The sequence below is a fragment of the Thalassophryne amazonica genome, chromosome 14 (genome assembly GCF_902500255.1).
Source record: "Thalassophryne amazonica chromosome 14, fThaAma1.1, whole genome shotgun sequence".
Taxonomy (NCBI): domain Eukaryota; kingdom Metazoa; phylum Chordata; class Actinopteri; order Batrachoidiformes; family Batrachoididae; genus Thalassophryne; species Thalassophryne amazonica.
The window spans coordinates 74,304,667-74,321,638 of NC_047116.1; the positions used below are offsets into that span (position 1 = coordinate 74,304,667).

Sequence of the window (16,972 nt, forward strand, 5' to 3'; positions counted from 1 at the left end):
CTTCAGGTCGGTGGAGTGTCCTTGCCTCAAGTGGAGGAGTTTAAGTATCTTGGGGTGTTGTTCACGAGTGAGGGACGGATGGAGCGTGAGATCGATAGACAGATCGTGCAGCATCTGCAGTGATGCGGTCGCTGTATCGGACCGTCGTGGTGAAGAGAGAGCTGAGTAGGGGGCAAAGCTCTCAATTTACCGATCGATCTACGTTCTGATCCTCACCTATGGTCATGAGATTTGGCTAATGACCGAAAGAACGAGATCACGAGTACAAGCGGCCGAGATGAGTTTCCTCCGCAGGGTGGCTGGGCGCTCCCTTAGAGATAGGGTGAGGAGCTCGGTCACTCAGGAGGAGCTCGGAATTGAGCCGCTGCTCCTCCACATCGAAAGGAGTCAGTTGAGGTGGCTCGGGCATTTTTTCCGGATGCCCCCTGGACGCCTCGCTGGAGAGGTGTTCCGGGCACGTCCCATTGGGAGGAGGCCCCGGGGAAGACCCAGGACACGCTGGAGGGACTACATCTCTCAGCTGGCTTGGGAATGCCTTGGGGTTCCCCCGGAGGAGGAGGGGAGGTGTGTGTGGATCGGGAGGTCTGGGCGGCTTTGCTTGAGCTGCTGCCCCCGCGACCCAACTCCGGATAAAGCGGAAGAAAATGGATGGATGGATGGATGGATGGATGGATGTTTACATGTGCATGCGTGAACGGGACAGGAGGTCCTCAAACTGGGTCCCGCAGAAGTGGAAGGACCGCTGAAAGCGGCCATCATCCAGACGCAGCTCCTGCAGTAAATGATACTCTCTGTATTGGGAGCTTTCCACAACAACTCGCTCCGTGTGATCAAGGTCCGTCATGTTAACTTGACCGATAACCGGAGCTGGCGAGCGGAATGGAAGCTCCTCCTATTTGATGACGCACCGGGGCAACTTTTCGCAGCAAAAGCAGAGCAACACACCGGGCAAAGGAGGCGCGTCCGTCGCCACGTGACCCCCGCAAATTTGTAGCATCTGATCGCGCCCGGTGTCAACGCAGCATAAGAAATGCTGTCGGAAACACTCAGAAATGTTCTGATTTCAGTGCGACATATCCTTTAAAACACAGAAGAATGGAAATAATGCATGCCGCTATCCAGCCCCATAATCTCAAAGTGTGTCTCGGTACCTGAAGAATTTCAAAGTCTGTTCTGCTATTTTCTTAATAAAAGCCTTCCTGTTCACTGTCACAGGGGCAGCATCGTTCTTAGCCTCTGATCTGATCAATCCCACAGCAGACAGCGTTGATCGAGTCGGCTGTGCACCTGCCTCGGTACGCTGGGCGCCAGCATGCCTCCTCCCCAGATGGCGCAGCGAACACTATGCCCTGCACAGACTGTGGTCACACCAAGACAAAACAAAAAATGCAGAGATCGTCCTCTGATCATCTGGCTTTGTGTAACGCTTGCATTTTGTCATGGTTTGTGTCATCTGGATGTAAACAGGATAAAATAAAGAACTGAAGTTGTTTATGTGAAATTTCCCGCAAAAGCGGGTTTGTGCGCCGTTAGTCTCCCGCTAAAATTAAAAGTACCTGCTTGCAGCAGAATGCATAAAAAACAAAAAAACTCTGCATGAGTGTGACTAGGGACAGCTAACATTTGACATGTATTTTGGGTCACAGATGGACTCTGTGAAAACAGAAACTTTTATAGGACTAATATGTTGGGATAAATTATCAATTTTAGCTAACCAGTAAACAATGGACACTGTGCTGCAATGCACCATGGGAGTTCGGGTTTTAGGGTTTTAAATGTTATTGTGCTTCATGTTACTTTAACAGTGTTGTTAGTGTTATTGATTGCTACTGATTGAGTGTTACTGTTATTGATAAGCAGTGGGTCACCCCTTTGATTCTGGACTGATTGAGATTTCTTCCTCAAAATTATCAGAGGGAGTTTTTCCTTACCACTGTTGCCTATGTGCTTGCTCTAGAGGTTGGTAAGGTTAGACCTTACTTGCATGAAGCACCTTGAGGCAGCTTTGTTGTGATTTGGCGCTATATAAACTAAACTAAATTAAATTAAATTAATTACATTTTCCTGACTTTGCCCTTTGATGTGTGACCTTGAAAACTGACTAATTTCTTGCCTATCAGGATATGAATCTTCAGTAAAAATTTCATGATATATGAAAAATTGTGGGCTCCAGGCTGTTGACAAATAGGGGCAAAAACATAACCTCCTCCAACTTTGTTGGCGGAAGACACAAGATGGTTTCAACCATAACCAACATTAGAGTTAATAACCTCTGGAAGTCACTGTCAGAAGAGATAGTCTAGGCAGAGAAGGTCAAACAATTTGAGATACAAGTCAATAAATGTTAGTGTAGCGACGTGTATCAACTGGAATAACCACCTCAATGTCTGAAGTCTGCTTGTTAACTGTCACCCAGACTGTACAGACAAAATTGAGGCCAATAGGTGATACTCCATATTTCTCTACTCTACAGACAACAGGAGGCATTATTGCCATTACCCCCCCCCCCCCCCCCCCCCACACACACACACACACACACACACACACACAGTGGAGTGAGGATATTAGTCTGGCAAACAGTTACAAGAAGCCTTGAAACCAAGTACAGAGCAGATCAATATGTCATGTGGTCTATAAGGATCTGTAATGAATTATACCAAGAGGTAAACTCCAGAAGACAGAAGGTCAACATGAAGACACAAGACCATCAGACAGGACAGTGTGCGCTAGACCAGAGCAGTGTAAAGTGGAGAGCAGGAAAGTGTGCAGTGGACCGTGACCGCATTTACCGCACCAGAACGGTGTGTATAATACAAGGATCGCGAGACCAGAACAGTATGCAGAGAATGAGAGCAGTGTGTAATGGATCAGGACAGTGTGTACTGGACCGGAGCAGTGTGCATAACACAAGGATGGTGTGTACCAGACCAGAGCAGTATGCAGAGAATGAGAGCAGTGTGTAATGGATCAGGACAGTGTGTACAAGGACAGTGTGTCCCGAACCAAGACATTGTATACAAGGACAGTGTGTACCGAACCAAGACAGTGTATACAAGGACAGTGTGTACCGAACCAGGACAGTGTATATAACACGAGGATGGTGTGTACCAGACCAGGTCAGTGGGTATCGGGCCAGCTCACCTTTTTTATCCATGAGCCATATGAACAGCAGCCACGGGATGTAGCCCACAGGACCCCACAGAACCAGAAGGGCGATGTCAGACTTAGAGAAGCCGAACGCGTGGAGGGCGGAGTTCTGAATGGGACCCCAGAAGTTCCAGATCATCCCCTGGAGGAGTCCCAGCAGTGAGAAGAGGATGAGAACCAGCCACCGTCTGCCGTACACTCTGCTGTTTCCCGGAACACTGCCCGCCGGTGAAGGGCCCAACAGCGGCTCCCTTTCGTCCTCGGTGCTCCAGACGGCACCCATTTCTTCGTGCCACCTCCTTTTAAATCCGATTTATGGCGGCTGGCTTTTCTTCTCACTTGTAAACGAAGAGCGAGAGCTGCTTGACGTTTACTCACGACAACAATAACAAGCCGATAACGTTACAGCTGGAAGGGCGTCATCGCGCATGCGCTAAGAGAAGAATTTCAAAAGGCGTAAACTGTGGGCTATAGGCCGCCATTTTGGCTCTTCCTCAGCGCTGACTTCAACTGGGCTTTGTGCAGACTGTCGAGCCTTAATGGACACAGTTTCATGGAAGGAAATAGGAAACTCAGCAGGTCACGTGAGTTTTGTTTACTTCCAGCTTTACCTGATTGCACGTGTGGTGAGCGTCATGTTTTTTAACACACAGCTTTTTCCATGAAGATAGCTTCCTAGAATATTCGCATGCTAAATTTAACAAACACAATTATCTTTTTCTTTGTCGGAATGAACCACGAATTCTTAATAAAGTAAGTAAGTCCCTTCGGCTGCTCCCTTGTTTTGAGCTCGGGGTCGCCACAGCAAATATGAGGTGGATCTGCATGTTGAATTGACACAAGTTTTACGACGGATGCCCTTCCCGACGCAACTCCCCATTACATGGAGAAATGTGGCAGGGGTGGGATTTGAACCAGGAACCTTATGCACTAAGTGCATTAACCGCTTGGCCACCACCCCTGCGAATTCTTAATAAAGTATTTCTTTAGTTTTCGGTGTTAAAAACTTTTTAAAGAGTTTGTGTTGTTGGTGGTGGTTATTTTTTGTTTGTTTCTTTGTTTTACCGCCACAAAAATAAGCCATATTGGAGTCTCGGGTGACGCACTGCAAATTTGTGAGAAAGGTCAGAGTTCACTCGTACTAAACACAGCCAACGAATGTGAGCGACTATTTAAATCCAAGTAATTTCTCTATCAGTATTTAGTGTCTGTCTGGTGCCAGCAGCTGCAGTAATTCCAGCTCCAGTAGCGTATCTTAGGGCCCCTTAATGCGAACTTTGGTCGAAGTGCGCACGAAGCAGGAATTGTAGGCAAAACGTGTGGAATCGTACCTGTCTTTCACGCCTGGTACACCTGTTGCTACAACTATTTGTGCACACCAGTGGGTGAAAGACAGAGTGTGCGTTGTGCAAACCCATCGCACCCTCTCGTGGCAGGTGTCGGCCAAATTCCAGGTGACACGCACAAACATCTAACACTGCTTGCATGGCATTTAGAAAACGTGTGGCCACTCACACTCTTGGCATGACAACACACTGCAGACCATCACTGTCGTGCTGCTGTGAAATGGCTGTGGAGTTGCCGAGATGTGTCGTGCCATAGTGTCGGCTCCCCCCACAACACGTGTGCATGTCGCGCGCTCATCCCCGCAGGCGAGGCGCCTGTCATCGCGCTCTCTGCGCTGAATAGATGGGGGCATGGCACCTGTTGACATCTCTGGTTCTGGACATCAGAGATGCAGAACACGCACTGTGTTTTGACGGACATGCGCGTGTGTGCGTTTGCAGTCCTCGCATCGAAAACATATATTGCTTCTGGGACTGGCTGGTGAGCGCGCATTGACAAGTCGTTCCAGCTGGATCGGACCGTCAGTTTATGTAGAAACGCAGCAGGTGATCTGAACGTGACGTCTGTCTGACAGGTCAGTGAGCGACACACTGCAGGACCATATGACAGCCAAACAGTACCACAAATACTCCACTTTCAGTCACATATCAGCAGAAATACACCATAGCAAATGCTGTTTGGTCAGTTCTCACAATGCTTTTTTTCTTTTTTTAGTAAATACGTTTGTCTGCTTGTTGATTTTAATCATTTCACGCTCCTGTTACAGGACAGTGATTGTGGCGCAGTGATAAATGGACTGCATTTATATAGCGCTTTTCCATCTGCATCAGACGCTCAAAGCGCTTTACAATTATGCCTCACATTCACCCCGATGTCAGGGTGCTGCCATACATGGCGCACACTACACACCGGGAGCAATAGGGGATTAAAGACCTTACCTTACCCTTAGTGATTTTCCAGTCAGGCGGGGATTTGAACCCAGGATCTTCTGGTCTCAAGGCCAACACCTTAACCACTAGATCATCACCTCCCTTTGTGATGTGTGTCGTCGGAGTGTGTGGGTTCAAATCCCGTGAGTGTTTGTTTTTTTTCTTCTTTAACCAGGGTTATTTAACCGCGGGGTTCTGTATTGCCTCCCTATTTATGTATTATTTATATCAACCCAGTGATATTCGCTAATAATACAGCTGGTTTTATTTAATTTTCCTCCACATCAGCAGCGTGATGTGGTGCAGCTCGTCCCATGGAACACAATGCGAACAGCAGCTTACACAGACACCGTTGCATGCACGAACTGTCACGCTGGCGTTGTGCACGCCTGCCCGTCAGCGCAATGTTTCGTGATGTGCTCATACTACTCCACTGTCGTGTGTTGCCCTGGAGTTGTACGCAAATCATCCAAGTTTGCACAATGTGTGAACTGGGGCCATGATTAAGACGGACAGCCAGGAGCATTCGTATTGTGCCGCTAGAATAACAGTAAGAAAGAACTTTATTAATCCTTAAGGAAATTATTTTGCCAGATTGCCGAAACAATGAATATTGCTTTTTTTTTTCTTTTTTTTTTTAAGAGGTGAAATTCTTGGGCTGGCGCAAGATGGACGAAAGCGACAGCATTTTGCCAAGAAGGCTTTCATTAATCAAGAACAAAAGTCAGAGATTTGAAGATGATCAGGTACTGTCATAGTTCTGACTATAAACAAGGCCAACTAGCAATCTGGCGGAGTTATGCCCAGGACCGCTGAACCGAACTGCAGCTTAATTTGACTCAACACGGGAAACCTCACCGATCCAGACACGGAAAGGATGTATCACTATCACACACCTCGGACAGGTATTCTGTCCTTTATTCTGTGTTTCTATCTATTCGTGCAGTGCATCGATATGTCGTTTTGTGACAGCATCTGTGATGTTTTTTACTGAATGACAATAAAAATGATTCTAAGTCTCTCTGGCTCCCACTGGCTCCTGTCAGTGTTTAGTCTCACCATTCCTTGTTGATGGAGCAATTTGCCTGGTTAATTCCGATAACGAACGGGACTCAGGCATGCTAACTAATTACGCCGCCCCGTGCGGTCGGCGTCAGCTTCTTAGAGGAACAAGTGGCATTCAGCCACACAAGATTAAGCAATAACATCAGCAATTGTGACAGAAGTGAAGAAGAAAGCAGACATGCAAACTCCAGCCGTATTGTTTAAGCCTATACATTGTTTGGTACCCGCAGTCGTTGACCCTGAAGTGATGTAGGCTTTCCCAGGCATGCGCACTCGAAACCACGAGACGGCTTATTCTGGAGGTCGGGCATTACCCCAGTGAACTTTAGTGGCCATTTTCTTGTTGGTAAAAACATCGGTGAACTCGGTGTACAAATACATGTAATTTGGTCACTTTTCAAAGGGGTCAGACTCGTCAATAAAGTCAATTTAATGTATAATGGTTCATTTCAGGTCAGCTTGGCCTATAAATCTCATCATTCCAGGCAATGATAGCTTTCTGCTGGCTGATAGAAGCAAGGCAGAGACTAACCCAAACCAGCTGATTTCAGTAGAACAACGTACAGCCCGAGCGTGTTTTCACCGAGCGGCCAGTTGCGGATGTATGATGTGTTCTGATTGTTAATCTGTGTTCGATTCCTATCTGTTCCCGTCATTAATCTGTGTCCATTTCCCTTGTGTTCTGATCATTAATCCATGTCTGCGCACTGTGTGTTCAGATCGTTGAGCCATGTCTGTTTCCTGTGTGTGCCGGTCGATGACCATGTCCGCTTCCTGTGTGCCAGTCAAGGATCCGTGTACCCTTTTGTTGGGTTCAGATTGTTGAGCCGTGACCTCTTTTTGTGTGTTCCGGTTGAGCTTTGTACACTTCCAGTGTGTTCTGATTGTTGATTGTGTGTGTTGCCATCGGTGACCCATGTGCGGGTCCTGTGTTCTCTTCCTGGTTTCAGACTATGTCCACCCCTGCCTTCAGCCCAGAGGAGACCCAGAGAATACTGCATCATCTGCAGCAGCCTGCAGTCTTCCTGAACATGACATGTAGCTGGCCTGTTCTTCAGTGGACTGCAGAACACCTGTCTGAATGCTTTGGCAACCGTCTTATCCAATTCAGACTTGGTAGAAAAGCTGAGACCAACAGTAAGGCTAAAAGATTCATCCAAATAGACCTGTGTTATTATAATGGATTTGAAATGAACCTGCATTGAATAGACAGAATAAAAAGCAGATTGCACTTTGCTAAAAAGACATCCACACTAACTATTAGGGATGCACGATCCACATTTTTTTTACTTTTGACTTCTCTTTTGAACTTTAATGAACTTTAATTATTGTTATCGTCCTAATTCTGCACTGCATGCATTGATTGGTGTTTTCCATTGGACATGGAGGATGGATTTGCAAAATTCTTCATACAGAGTCTCAATTTGGTGTTTGTCCCATTTTGCAAAATCTTGGTTGGTGAGCGGGCCGCAGATCCAGACCCCAGAGAAATGGGTTCTATGATGGAGTACAATATTTTGAGCCAGATTTGAATTGGGATGTCTACATTGATGTTCTTTTTGATAGCATAAAAAAACCCTTCTTGCCTTGTTTCTCAGGTCATTTATTGGACAGATCTTTTCGGGCAGCTGCCTCACAACTATGGAATGCCCTGCCCCAGCACCTGAGAGCGCCACAGTCTGAAGTCTTTTAAAAAGCAGCTAAAGACATTTTTATTTAGAAAGGTTTTTAATGTGTAATTTTAATGTTTTTGATCATTTTTATGTTGTGGCACTTTTGAGATTTTTTGTAAATGTAAAGTGCATTATAAATAATTTTTTTATTATTATTATTATATACTGATAGCACAGCAAATGATGTGTTATGCCACCACTGAATATATTGCAGACCCCAGGCAACCCCAGGAGCACAGCTGAATCACATGTACTGGGCATTTGAGCAGACAGACATGACATATACCACACATCTGGGTGTAGTCCACAGATTCATGTCGCCAATGTTAGTGTGACTGACTCATGAGCACAAATGATGTAGGTGGGAGAGGTCCACAATTGCCCATTGCCCAGGTGACACTGATATATATATATATATATATCTGTCCTGCGATCCTGAACCTGATGGGGTCAGCTTGAGTTTTCCAAACCTCATCCTCATGTTCGCATACCACTTCTTGAGTTGCTCGGCACATTTGCCCATGTCCTATGCTCTTCTCCTCCCACAGTGCGTCCTCAAGGCCTTTCCTCACGTAGTGTAAGTGTTTTTGTTGAGGAGGCACTCCTGCTCTAGGGTCTGGAGCCAGTCCACCATGTCCTACTCCTCCTCCTTGGTGAATTCAGCGATGACCATCTCCTGTTTCTGCTTGGCTGGACATGTAGCTGGATCACCAGGAGGACATTCACTGTCTGTGTCACCAGGGTGGTCCGTTGCTGGCTCTAGGACCTGGGTGGCTGTGGGTGGCGGTCATCCGGGAGGAATTGGTGGTGACCCAGGTTCTGCCTGTGGCGATGGTGGTCGTGGTGCTCCTTGGTTTGGGACAGGGGTTGGCTGTGCTGGGCCTTTCTGGCCTGTGGTGCATCAGCCCTATCCATGGCCATGGACTGTGGCAATGTGCTTTGTTTTGGTGGGGGGGGGTTGCTGGCACGGTGACATCAATTTCTTATGATTTTTGCTGGTATTTTTTTCTGTCTTCCTTCATCTCTCTCTTTGCGGAGCAATGGATCGTGCAGTCATCAATGCAGACACTGGTTTGCATGCCAACGTCCCGCCTTCTTATGCTATCTGGTGTTGTGGCCAATGTGGTCCGATCACAGTTGAGGCCCAGTCAGGTCATTCTGGCCTCATTCGTGTTGCATTCGGGGGCCACTCGGGACATTCGACTTGCATTTGTGTTGCACTGGTGCGCAACTCAGGACATTCGGCTCACATTCGTGTTGCATTGGGTGGTCACTCGGGACATTCAGATGACATCTGTGTTGCATTATGCCATCACTTGGGACATTCTAGAGGCACTCAGGCTCATTTGTGCCACATCCAGGGCATTCGGCCGAGTTCTGTATTGGCTGGTTATTGCAGTATGTTGGCCAACCCCATTCAGATTGTTTCGAATGCTGTCGGAGTACCATTTCGAATGCTTAGATTGCAGTCAGACAGCACTTCGACCACCGTTCGAGTTTTTTCCACCTTGAATGCACCTCAAGAGTTGGATGCATGTGCTCTGCATTCGGGCTGGCCGTGCGAATGAGCCCAACTGTTTGGGAAGCACTCAGATAGCTGTCAGAGGTTTTCGAATGCATCTTGACTTTGCCCGAATGGAAGTCGAAGTTTCATTCGGGCTCATTGGGGTCATTCGGCATCTAGTGTAACAAGAGTGTTAGTAAAGCAAAATTAATAAATCAAGACAATAATTGCTTCTCTTTTTTGGATTAAATTTTTTTTCTTTTATCAAAAAAACTTAATTCTGAAACCTTATAAGAATTTCGCAGTGTTTGTCTTTCACTTCAGCTCCATTAGTTCTTCTGTTTGTCCACCTGCTTTCACAGAACCTCTGTTTGAGACACACTGTTCCTATCTGGAGGCAAAGATGTCACAGTTTCTCAGCTGGACCAGAATGGATCCCAGAACCGATGCAGGACCTTTCTCTAAGTATTCGATTACAGAATATTGGGCTTATGCTGACTACAAGTACATTGCTGTTCTGTTTCAAGATCAGCCATTCATGTTTGAGGTAATCAGGCTCCTGCCTTCATACGTGTTAAACTACCTGCTCAATTTCAGAATTATTTTTCTTACTTTGTGCTGTTCATGTTATATAGTGAAAAATAAAAGTTGTGAGAGACTTTGGGCCCCATGTTGTTTTTGTTCCACTTGGGGTTTTATAGAGTGACACATTTTTCTCTCCCTCCGCTGGCAAGGCAAAACCACCCTAACGGGAGAAGACTCTGATGCCATTATTTTTCTTTTACAGGTACAACCCCAATTCCAATGAAGTTGGGACGTTGTGTGAAGTGTAAATAAAACAAAATTCAATGATTTGCAAATCCTCTTCAACCTATATTCAATTGAATACACCACAAAGACAAGATATTTAATGTTCAAACTGATGAACTTTATTGTTTATGTGCAGATATTTGGTCATTTTGAAATGGATGTCTACAACACGTTTCAAAAAAACTGGGACAGTGGTATGTTTACCACTGTGTTACATCACCTTTCCTTCTAACAACAATGGTGTTTGGGAACTGAGGACAGTAATTGTTTTAAGTTTTGTAGGTGGAATTCTTTCCCTTTCTTGCTTGATGTATGACTTCTGTTGTTCAACAGTCCTGGTCTCCGTTGCCATATTTCGTGCTTCATAACGTGCCACGTATTTTCAATGGGCGACAGGTCTGGACTGCAGGCAGGCCAGTCTAGTACCCGCACTCTTTTACTACGAAGCCACGCTGTTGTAACACGTGCAGAATGTGGCTTGGCATTGTCTTGCTGAAATAAGCAGGGACATCCCTGGAAAAGACGTTGCTTGGATGGCAGCATGTGCTGCTCCAAAACCTGAATGTACCTTTCAGCATTGATGGTGCCATCACAGATATGTAAGTTGCCCATGCCATCGGCACTAACACACTCCCATACCATCACAGATGCTGGCTTTTGAACTTTGCGCTGTTAACAATCTGGATGGTCTTTTCCCTCTTTTGTCCGGAGGACACAACAGCCATGATTTCCAAAAACAGTTTGAAATGTGGACTCAATCAGACCACAGCACATTTTTCCACTTTGCATCTGTCCATTTCAAGTGAGCTCAGGCCCAGAGAAGGCGGCGGCATTTCTGGATGTTGTTGATGTATGGCTTTCGCTTTGCATGGTAGAGTTTTAACTTGCACTTGTAGATGTAGCCACAAACTGTGTTAACTGACACTGGTTTTCTGAAGTGTTCCTGAGCCCACACGGTAAGATCCTTTACACAATGATGTCGGTTTTTAATGCAGTGCTGCCTGAGGGATCAAAGGTCATGGGCATTCAATGTTAGTTTTCAGCCTTGCCGCTTATGTGTAGAAAGTTCCCCAGATTCTCTGAATCTTCTGATTATATTATGGACTGTAGATGATGAATCCAATTGCAATTGAATGTTGAGAAACATTGTTCTTATACTGTTGGACTATTTGTTTCACGCAGTTGTTCACAAAGTGGTGATCCTCCCCCCACCTTTGCATGTGAATGGCTGATCCTTTTGGAGTTGCTCCTTTTATACCCAGTCATGACACTCACCTGTTTCCAATTTGGTGTTCTGAGCATTCATCAACTTTCCCAGTCTTTTGTTGCCCCGTCCCAACTTTTTTGAAATGTGTTGCAGGCATCCATTTCAAAATGAGCAAATATTTGCACAAAACAAAGTTTATCAGTTTAGACATTAAATATCTTGTGTTTGTGGTGTGTTCATTTGAATATAGGTTGAAGAGGATTTGCAATTCATTGTATTCTGTTTTTATTTACATTTTACACAAAGTCCCAACTTCGCTGGAATTGGGGTTGTACATGTGATGGCTTCTAATCGCAAAAAGTGGTGGTTGATTGGTCACCCAGAGGAAAACATTACTGGATTGCTACATTGCATGTTGGGGGAAAATTGTTGCTTTGTGGGGAACCCCTAAACAATGTCCGATTACAGTCAAATTTGGCACAGATTTTTATTTTATTAGGGGAACAAGAACAACATGTGGCCCAGAAGATTTTGTAACATTTGACATTTTGAACAGGTCTGTTCTTAGTGTTATCGTTATTTTGTCCAGGTTACAGTCTATATGGTTTCTGACATAATTTTACATTGTAAAATTGTAAACAAAAAAAATGTTTAAATGACATCAGAGATTATTCATCCTTACCTGAAAGTAGGTTTGTTTGATTAGATCCTACAATAATGTTACAGTTGTAGAGCATGTAGTTGAGTGGACAGGGTGGTGGTCAAGGGCTTAATGTGCTTGTCTCAAGTGCAGAGGGTTCCAGGTTCAAGGCTACCCCTGCCCATTCTCCATGTAACATGGAGTTGCATTAAGAAGTGCATCTGGTGTAAGGGACTTACTTTTTTTTTTAACAACTAATCTTACAACAGTGCAGATTTTGTTTGTGTGGGTGCTGTGTGCATTTAGGAACTCAATGTTCACTGACCTCTTTAAATCTGCTCTTAAAATATATGTAGTATATATCCATAATCCCATGTAAAGCATGCTGCACTCTTCAGTAGAAGACAGTTTTCAGATGTTAACAGCTACAGCGCATCCAGAAGTAGTCACAGCATTGCATTTTTCTACATTTTTATTTATGTTACGGCATTATTCCAAAATGGATGAATTTTTTTCCCTCATATCCTACTCACAATACCCCATAATGCCTGTGTGAGAAAAGGTTGTTTTGTTTTGTTTTTTTGTTTTTTGTTTTTTTTTGTTTTTTTTTTGGCGGGGGGGGGGGGGGGGGGTAGATTTTTGCAAATTTATTAAAAATTTTAAAAAACTAAGAAATCACATGTACATAAGTATTTACAGCCTTTTCCATGATGGTCAAAACTGAGCTCAGGTGCATCCTCGTTCCACTGATCATTCTTCATAGCATAATTAAAGTCCACCTGGGGTCAATTCAGTTGGTTGGACATAATTTGGAAAGGCACACACCTGTCTACATATAAGATCCCACAGTTGACAGTCAGAACACAAACCAAGCATGAAGTCAAAGGAATTATCTGTAGACCTCCGAGACAGGATTGTCTCAAGTCACAAATCTGGGGAAGGGTACAGTGGCACAGTGGCCTCCATCATCACTAGGACAGAGCTTCAGCATTCCTCTGTGGAGAGAGGAGAACTTTCCAGGAGGACAACCATCTCTGCAGCAATCCACCAATCAGGCCTGTATGGTGGAGTGGCCAGACTGAAGTTTGTCAAAAGACATCTGAAGGACTCTTAGACCATGAGAAACAAAATTCCTTGGTCTGATGAGACAAAGATTGAACTCTTTGGTGTGAATGCCAGCTGTCTGGTTTAGAGGAAACCAGGCACCACTCATCACCTAGTCAATATTACATAATGCCTAAATAGGTACTTGCCATTTGATTGGTGGTTTGTATGTCACGTGATATTGATCATTCTTCCCATTTTCCATGATGTTCCATTGGCCATGCAAATTGGGTTCCATTTACCGTGCAATTTTGGTTTTATATGTTTTGTGCCATTGCATGGCGCCACCACCGTGCACGCTCACACTACCGGTGACTGCGCTTATCTTAAAAACAAACATGGCAGGGTTTGTTTTATTAACTGTGCTCATTCTTGTAACACAAAAAACAAATAGAGTACGCTGTAAGCCATCTGGAGTCTTGCAGTGCGCACTCACACAAGCGCGACAGCGCTTGTGCGTGCGTGTACTATCAAAAAAAAGACTGTCGGAGCGCTGCGCAACGTCCCGCTCTGTGGGAAGTCCTTATAGCGATAGAAACAATCCAAAATCTCTCATCAGCCGTTAAAATTTTCACCGAAAACCAGCTGAATTTCTCGAATGGTGTCCACTCGGATGTGCCTCACAGTTTTTGAAAAAATTTTGATGAAGCACAGCGTCAGTCTCTCAGCAACTTCTCAGACAATGAAAATCCGACGAGGGGGCTGGACCACTCCTCCCACAAGGCGTGCTCACAGGCAAATGACGTCACCGACAGGCGTGGAAAAACTCACGCATGCGCACGAAGGTTCAAGCTTGGCTGACGTAAAAACATATGAATAAAATCCATATAGTTTTTTTTTAATAAAACGGTCGGTCTCTTTTCTAATAGACCTCGTATATTTAGTCTTGTTTTGGCAGCAAATGGTTGAAAGACCTTTTTTTTTTTTCGGGTAGTGGGGTGGGTACTGGACAAATGCCATTGTGTAGTACCACTTACACAGCACAGAAAATCATATTTAGGCTTGAAAGTTTTTTTTGTTTTTTTTTTGTAATGTTTCAGTGACTATGATGTGTGTTATAGGATGTATTGTGGTCCCAGTTTGGTTTTCCAGGGCGTAATGGGAAAGAGAGCACTTTGTGGATTGGCACAGACGGGGCCAACACTCCATGCCATCTGGACGCGTATGGATTTAACCTGGTACTGCAGGTAGAAGGACGGTATGGGTCACACAAGCACATTTTGTTCATTTAATTGCACTTATGGACAACATATAATCAGTAATAGGATTTATGAAATGGTTCTTGAAGAGTAAACTGTGTCAGTGTTCCACCACTTTGTACTACATATAACACTGTGTGTGTGTGTGTGTGTGAGGCATGCTTGTAACATGATGGACACCACAGTGCACCATAACCTTTGCTCTCCCCCTGCACGTGGTGAGCCCGCACATAGGTGAGACAGTGTTTTTTTTGGGCTGAACCTGACTGAGACACACAGTTGTAGACCCAGCCACCAAGTGCTCACCTACAAGCCCCCCCCCCCTAAGCCTAGATCCAGGAGGAAGCCCCGGTTTCCTTAATCTGGGTAAGGTAACTCCATCCTTATATGTGTACATCATAAAGGGTCTTTCTGAATTGCCCTTTGTCTCCTCACCTGGGACAAATTTGCCAAGGGTGGCCATACCAGGACCTCATCCTCCACAAAACACAGCCCCCAGGATCACTGACGCACACAAACCCCTCCACCACGATAAGGTGGCATATAGGACGTGGTGTTTACAAGTATCACAAGTAACAGGGTAAGCAGCATTTCATTGTAATTGATTGGGGTGAAGCTGAATTTTACTTCCTTGTGTACTGCTCAGTATATTGGCACATAAACAAAATTGTTGGTTCTTAATCCTGCTTCTGGAGACCTATAAAGCAGCTTCTACTCCATGTGTTCCTGCTACACCCACAGCTGATTGGCTTCTTTTTTAATAGTGGTGTGGATCCACAATAACCAGGGTTATATTTGACTGTAATAAAGTCATTACACTTTTTTTTTTCTATGTAAAATCTGAATTTGAAAAGCAACTGTTAATTTTAGCTGTCAAATAAGTGTACTAAATGGACTTATTTATGTACTGTTGACCACTGGAAAACAATAGCCTTCTAGTTTATGTGCAAAATTGTTTTCTTTTGGGATCACATGAATAATGCAATTACTTGAATCAGCTAGAAAGGTATGCGGGGAGTGCATACCCTGACTGGTGTTATACTGAGAGTAAATCCTGTCCAAGCCATCAGCCCTGCTGCTTATCTCTACTTTCTGTAGTATGAAGCAGAGAAACACGAATGGGAGACGTCATGTCGGTAAGTGTTAGCCAACACACTTAACCAGAGTAGCTACGTTCTCTCGCCTAAACACAACCGCCTCGACACGTTTGAGCTCGGGGTCATAAACAAATCGCAACACAAGTCCACTTTCCACCACATCGTCACTTTTACTTTGTATTTTCCACTTGATTTTCACTTCCATTTTCCACTCAAAAATGTCAAAGAAAATGCTGTGTTTCCGTCCCTGGAGTTAGAGAAATTACGTCTTATGTATCATATTTTAACCCTTTAACGCCCACCCTCAAATGAGACTGTGGTGCCCAATTGTATGGTTTGGTCTTTGCTGGCATCTGTTTTTAAATGTGTTCATTTTTCAAACAATTTGATGTTACAAGTATGTCTGAAGTAGCAAGTTCTGGCCTTTTGAAAAATGTTTTGTCACTTTGGGAGACTAGTAAAATTGTAACCGTAGTGTTGAAAACCTGCATTATCCACTTATCAGCCACTCATCTTATGCTTCATGTTGCATGATTACAGGAAACGTTGGCATCTGTTTCCTCCGGAGGACACTGCTAGTCTTTACCCTACCAGGATCCCCTATGAAGAGTCCAGTGTCTTCAGCCAAGTAGATGTCCTCCAGCCAGACCTGAGAAGGTTTCCTGCCTTTAAGAAAACCAGGGCCCACACTGTCACTCTTCATCCTGGACAGGTCAGGACTGTTTCTCCAGCTGAATATGTAGTTTTTTTTTTGTAGACGAGACTTTTCCAATACAGAAATGTCAGGAGACCTATTGTAAATCTGAAAAAAATGTTTCCCCTGTAGGCCTGTTATGATAATTACTATATCAACTTAGATGATTCTATGGATGTGGCTGTTATTTGTACTTAACTTGATATTGTCCCTTGGGTTTCCATGCATGTTTCTTAACATAAGAATGTTGCCAAAATTATAGCTACATGATGCCAGAATAAACAGCAGGGATTTCATGACTGTATAAAACTTGGATGCAGACTGGGATTGGCTTTATCATGGGTAATAGTTTAATTTATATTATAGTACCAGTATGTGTTTATATTATAGTGTAGTCTATAATATTTAATTTTTAGGCCATTCCACCTGTGGAATTTAGTACAGGAAGTGAGGGAGCTAAATAAGAGTGAGAATGCTATAAATCTGCAAACAAGTGATGGCCAAGTTCAAGTTATTGAAAGTCTGAGTATTTCTCTTCATCCAGGACAATCAACAG

The 16,972-nt window shown here is 44.4% G+C and overlaps 2 protein-coding genes across 2 annotated transcripts in view; one reads left to right on the forward strand and one right to left on the reverse strand.

Moving 5' to 3' along the window:
• slc49a4 (solute carrier family 49 member 4) overlaps window positions 1-3,463 on the reverse strand; it is a 202,518-nt gene extending 199,055 nt beyond the window's left edge. The window contains exon 1 of the mRNA XM_034185770.1: window positions 3,142-3,463. Coding sequence (XP_034041661.1) covers window positions 3,142-3,430 — 289 coding nt within the window. The 5' untranslated portion in view covers window positions 3,431-3,463. The remainder of the gene's footprint in view (window positions 1-3,141) is intronic.
• Window positions 3,464-3,599: 136 nt separating this feature from the next.
• hspbap1 (hspb associated protein 1) overlaps window positions 3,600-16,972 on the forward strand; it is a 41,235-nt gene continuing 27,862 nt past the window's right edge. Inside the window, exons 1-5 of the mRNA XM_034185771.1 lie at window positions 3,600-3,731; window positions 7,439-7,625; window positions 10,028-10,212; window positions 14,488-14,624; window positions 16,263-16,434. Of these exons, the coding sequence (XP_034041662.1) occupies window positions 3,687-3,731; window positions 7,439-7,625; window positions 10,028-10,212; window positions 14,488-14,624; window positions 16,263-16,434 (726 nt within the window). The 5' untranslated portion in view covers window positions 3,600-3,686. The remainder of the gene's footprint in view (window positions 3,732-7,438; window positions 7,626-10,027; window positions 10,213-14,487; window positions 14,625-16,262; window positions 16,435-16,972) is intronic.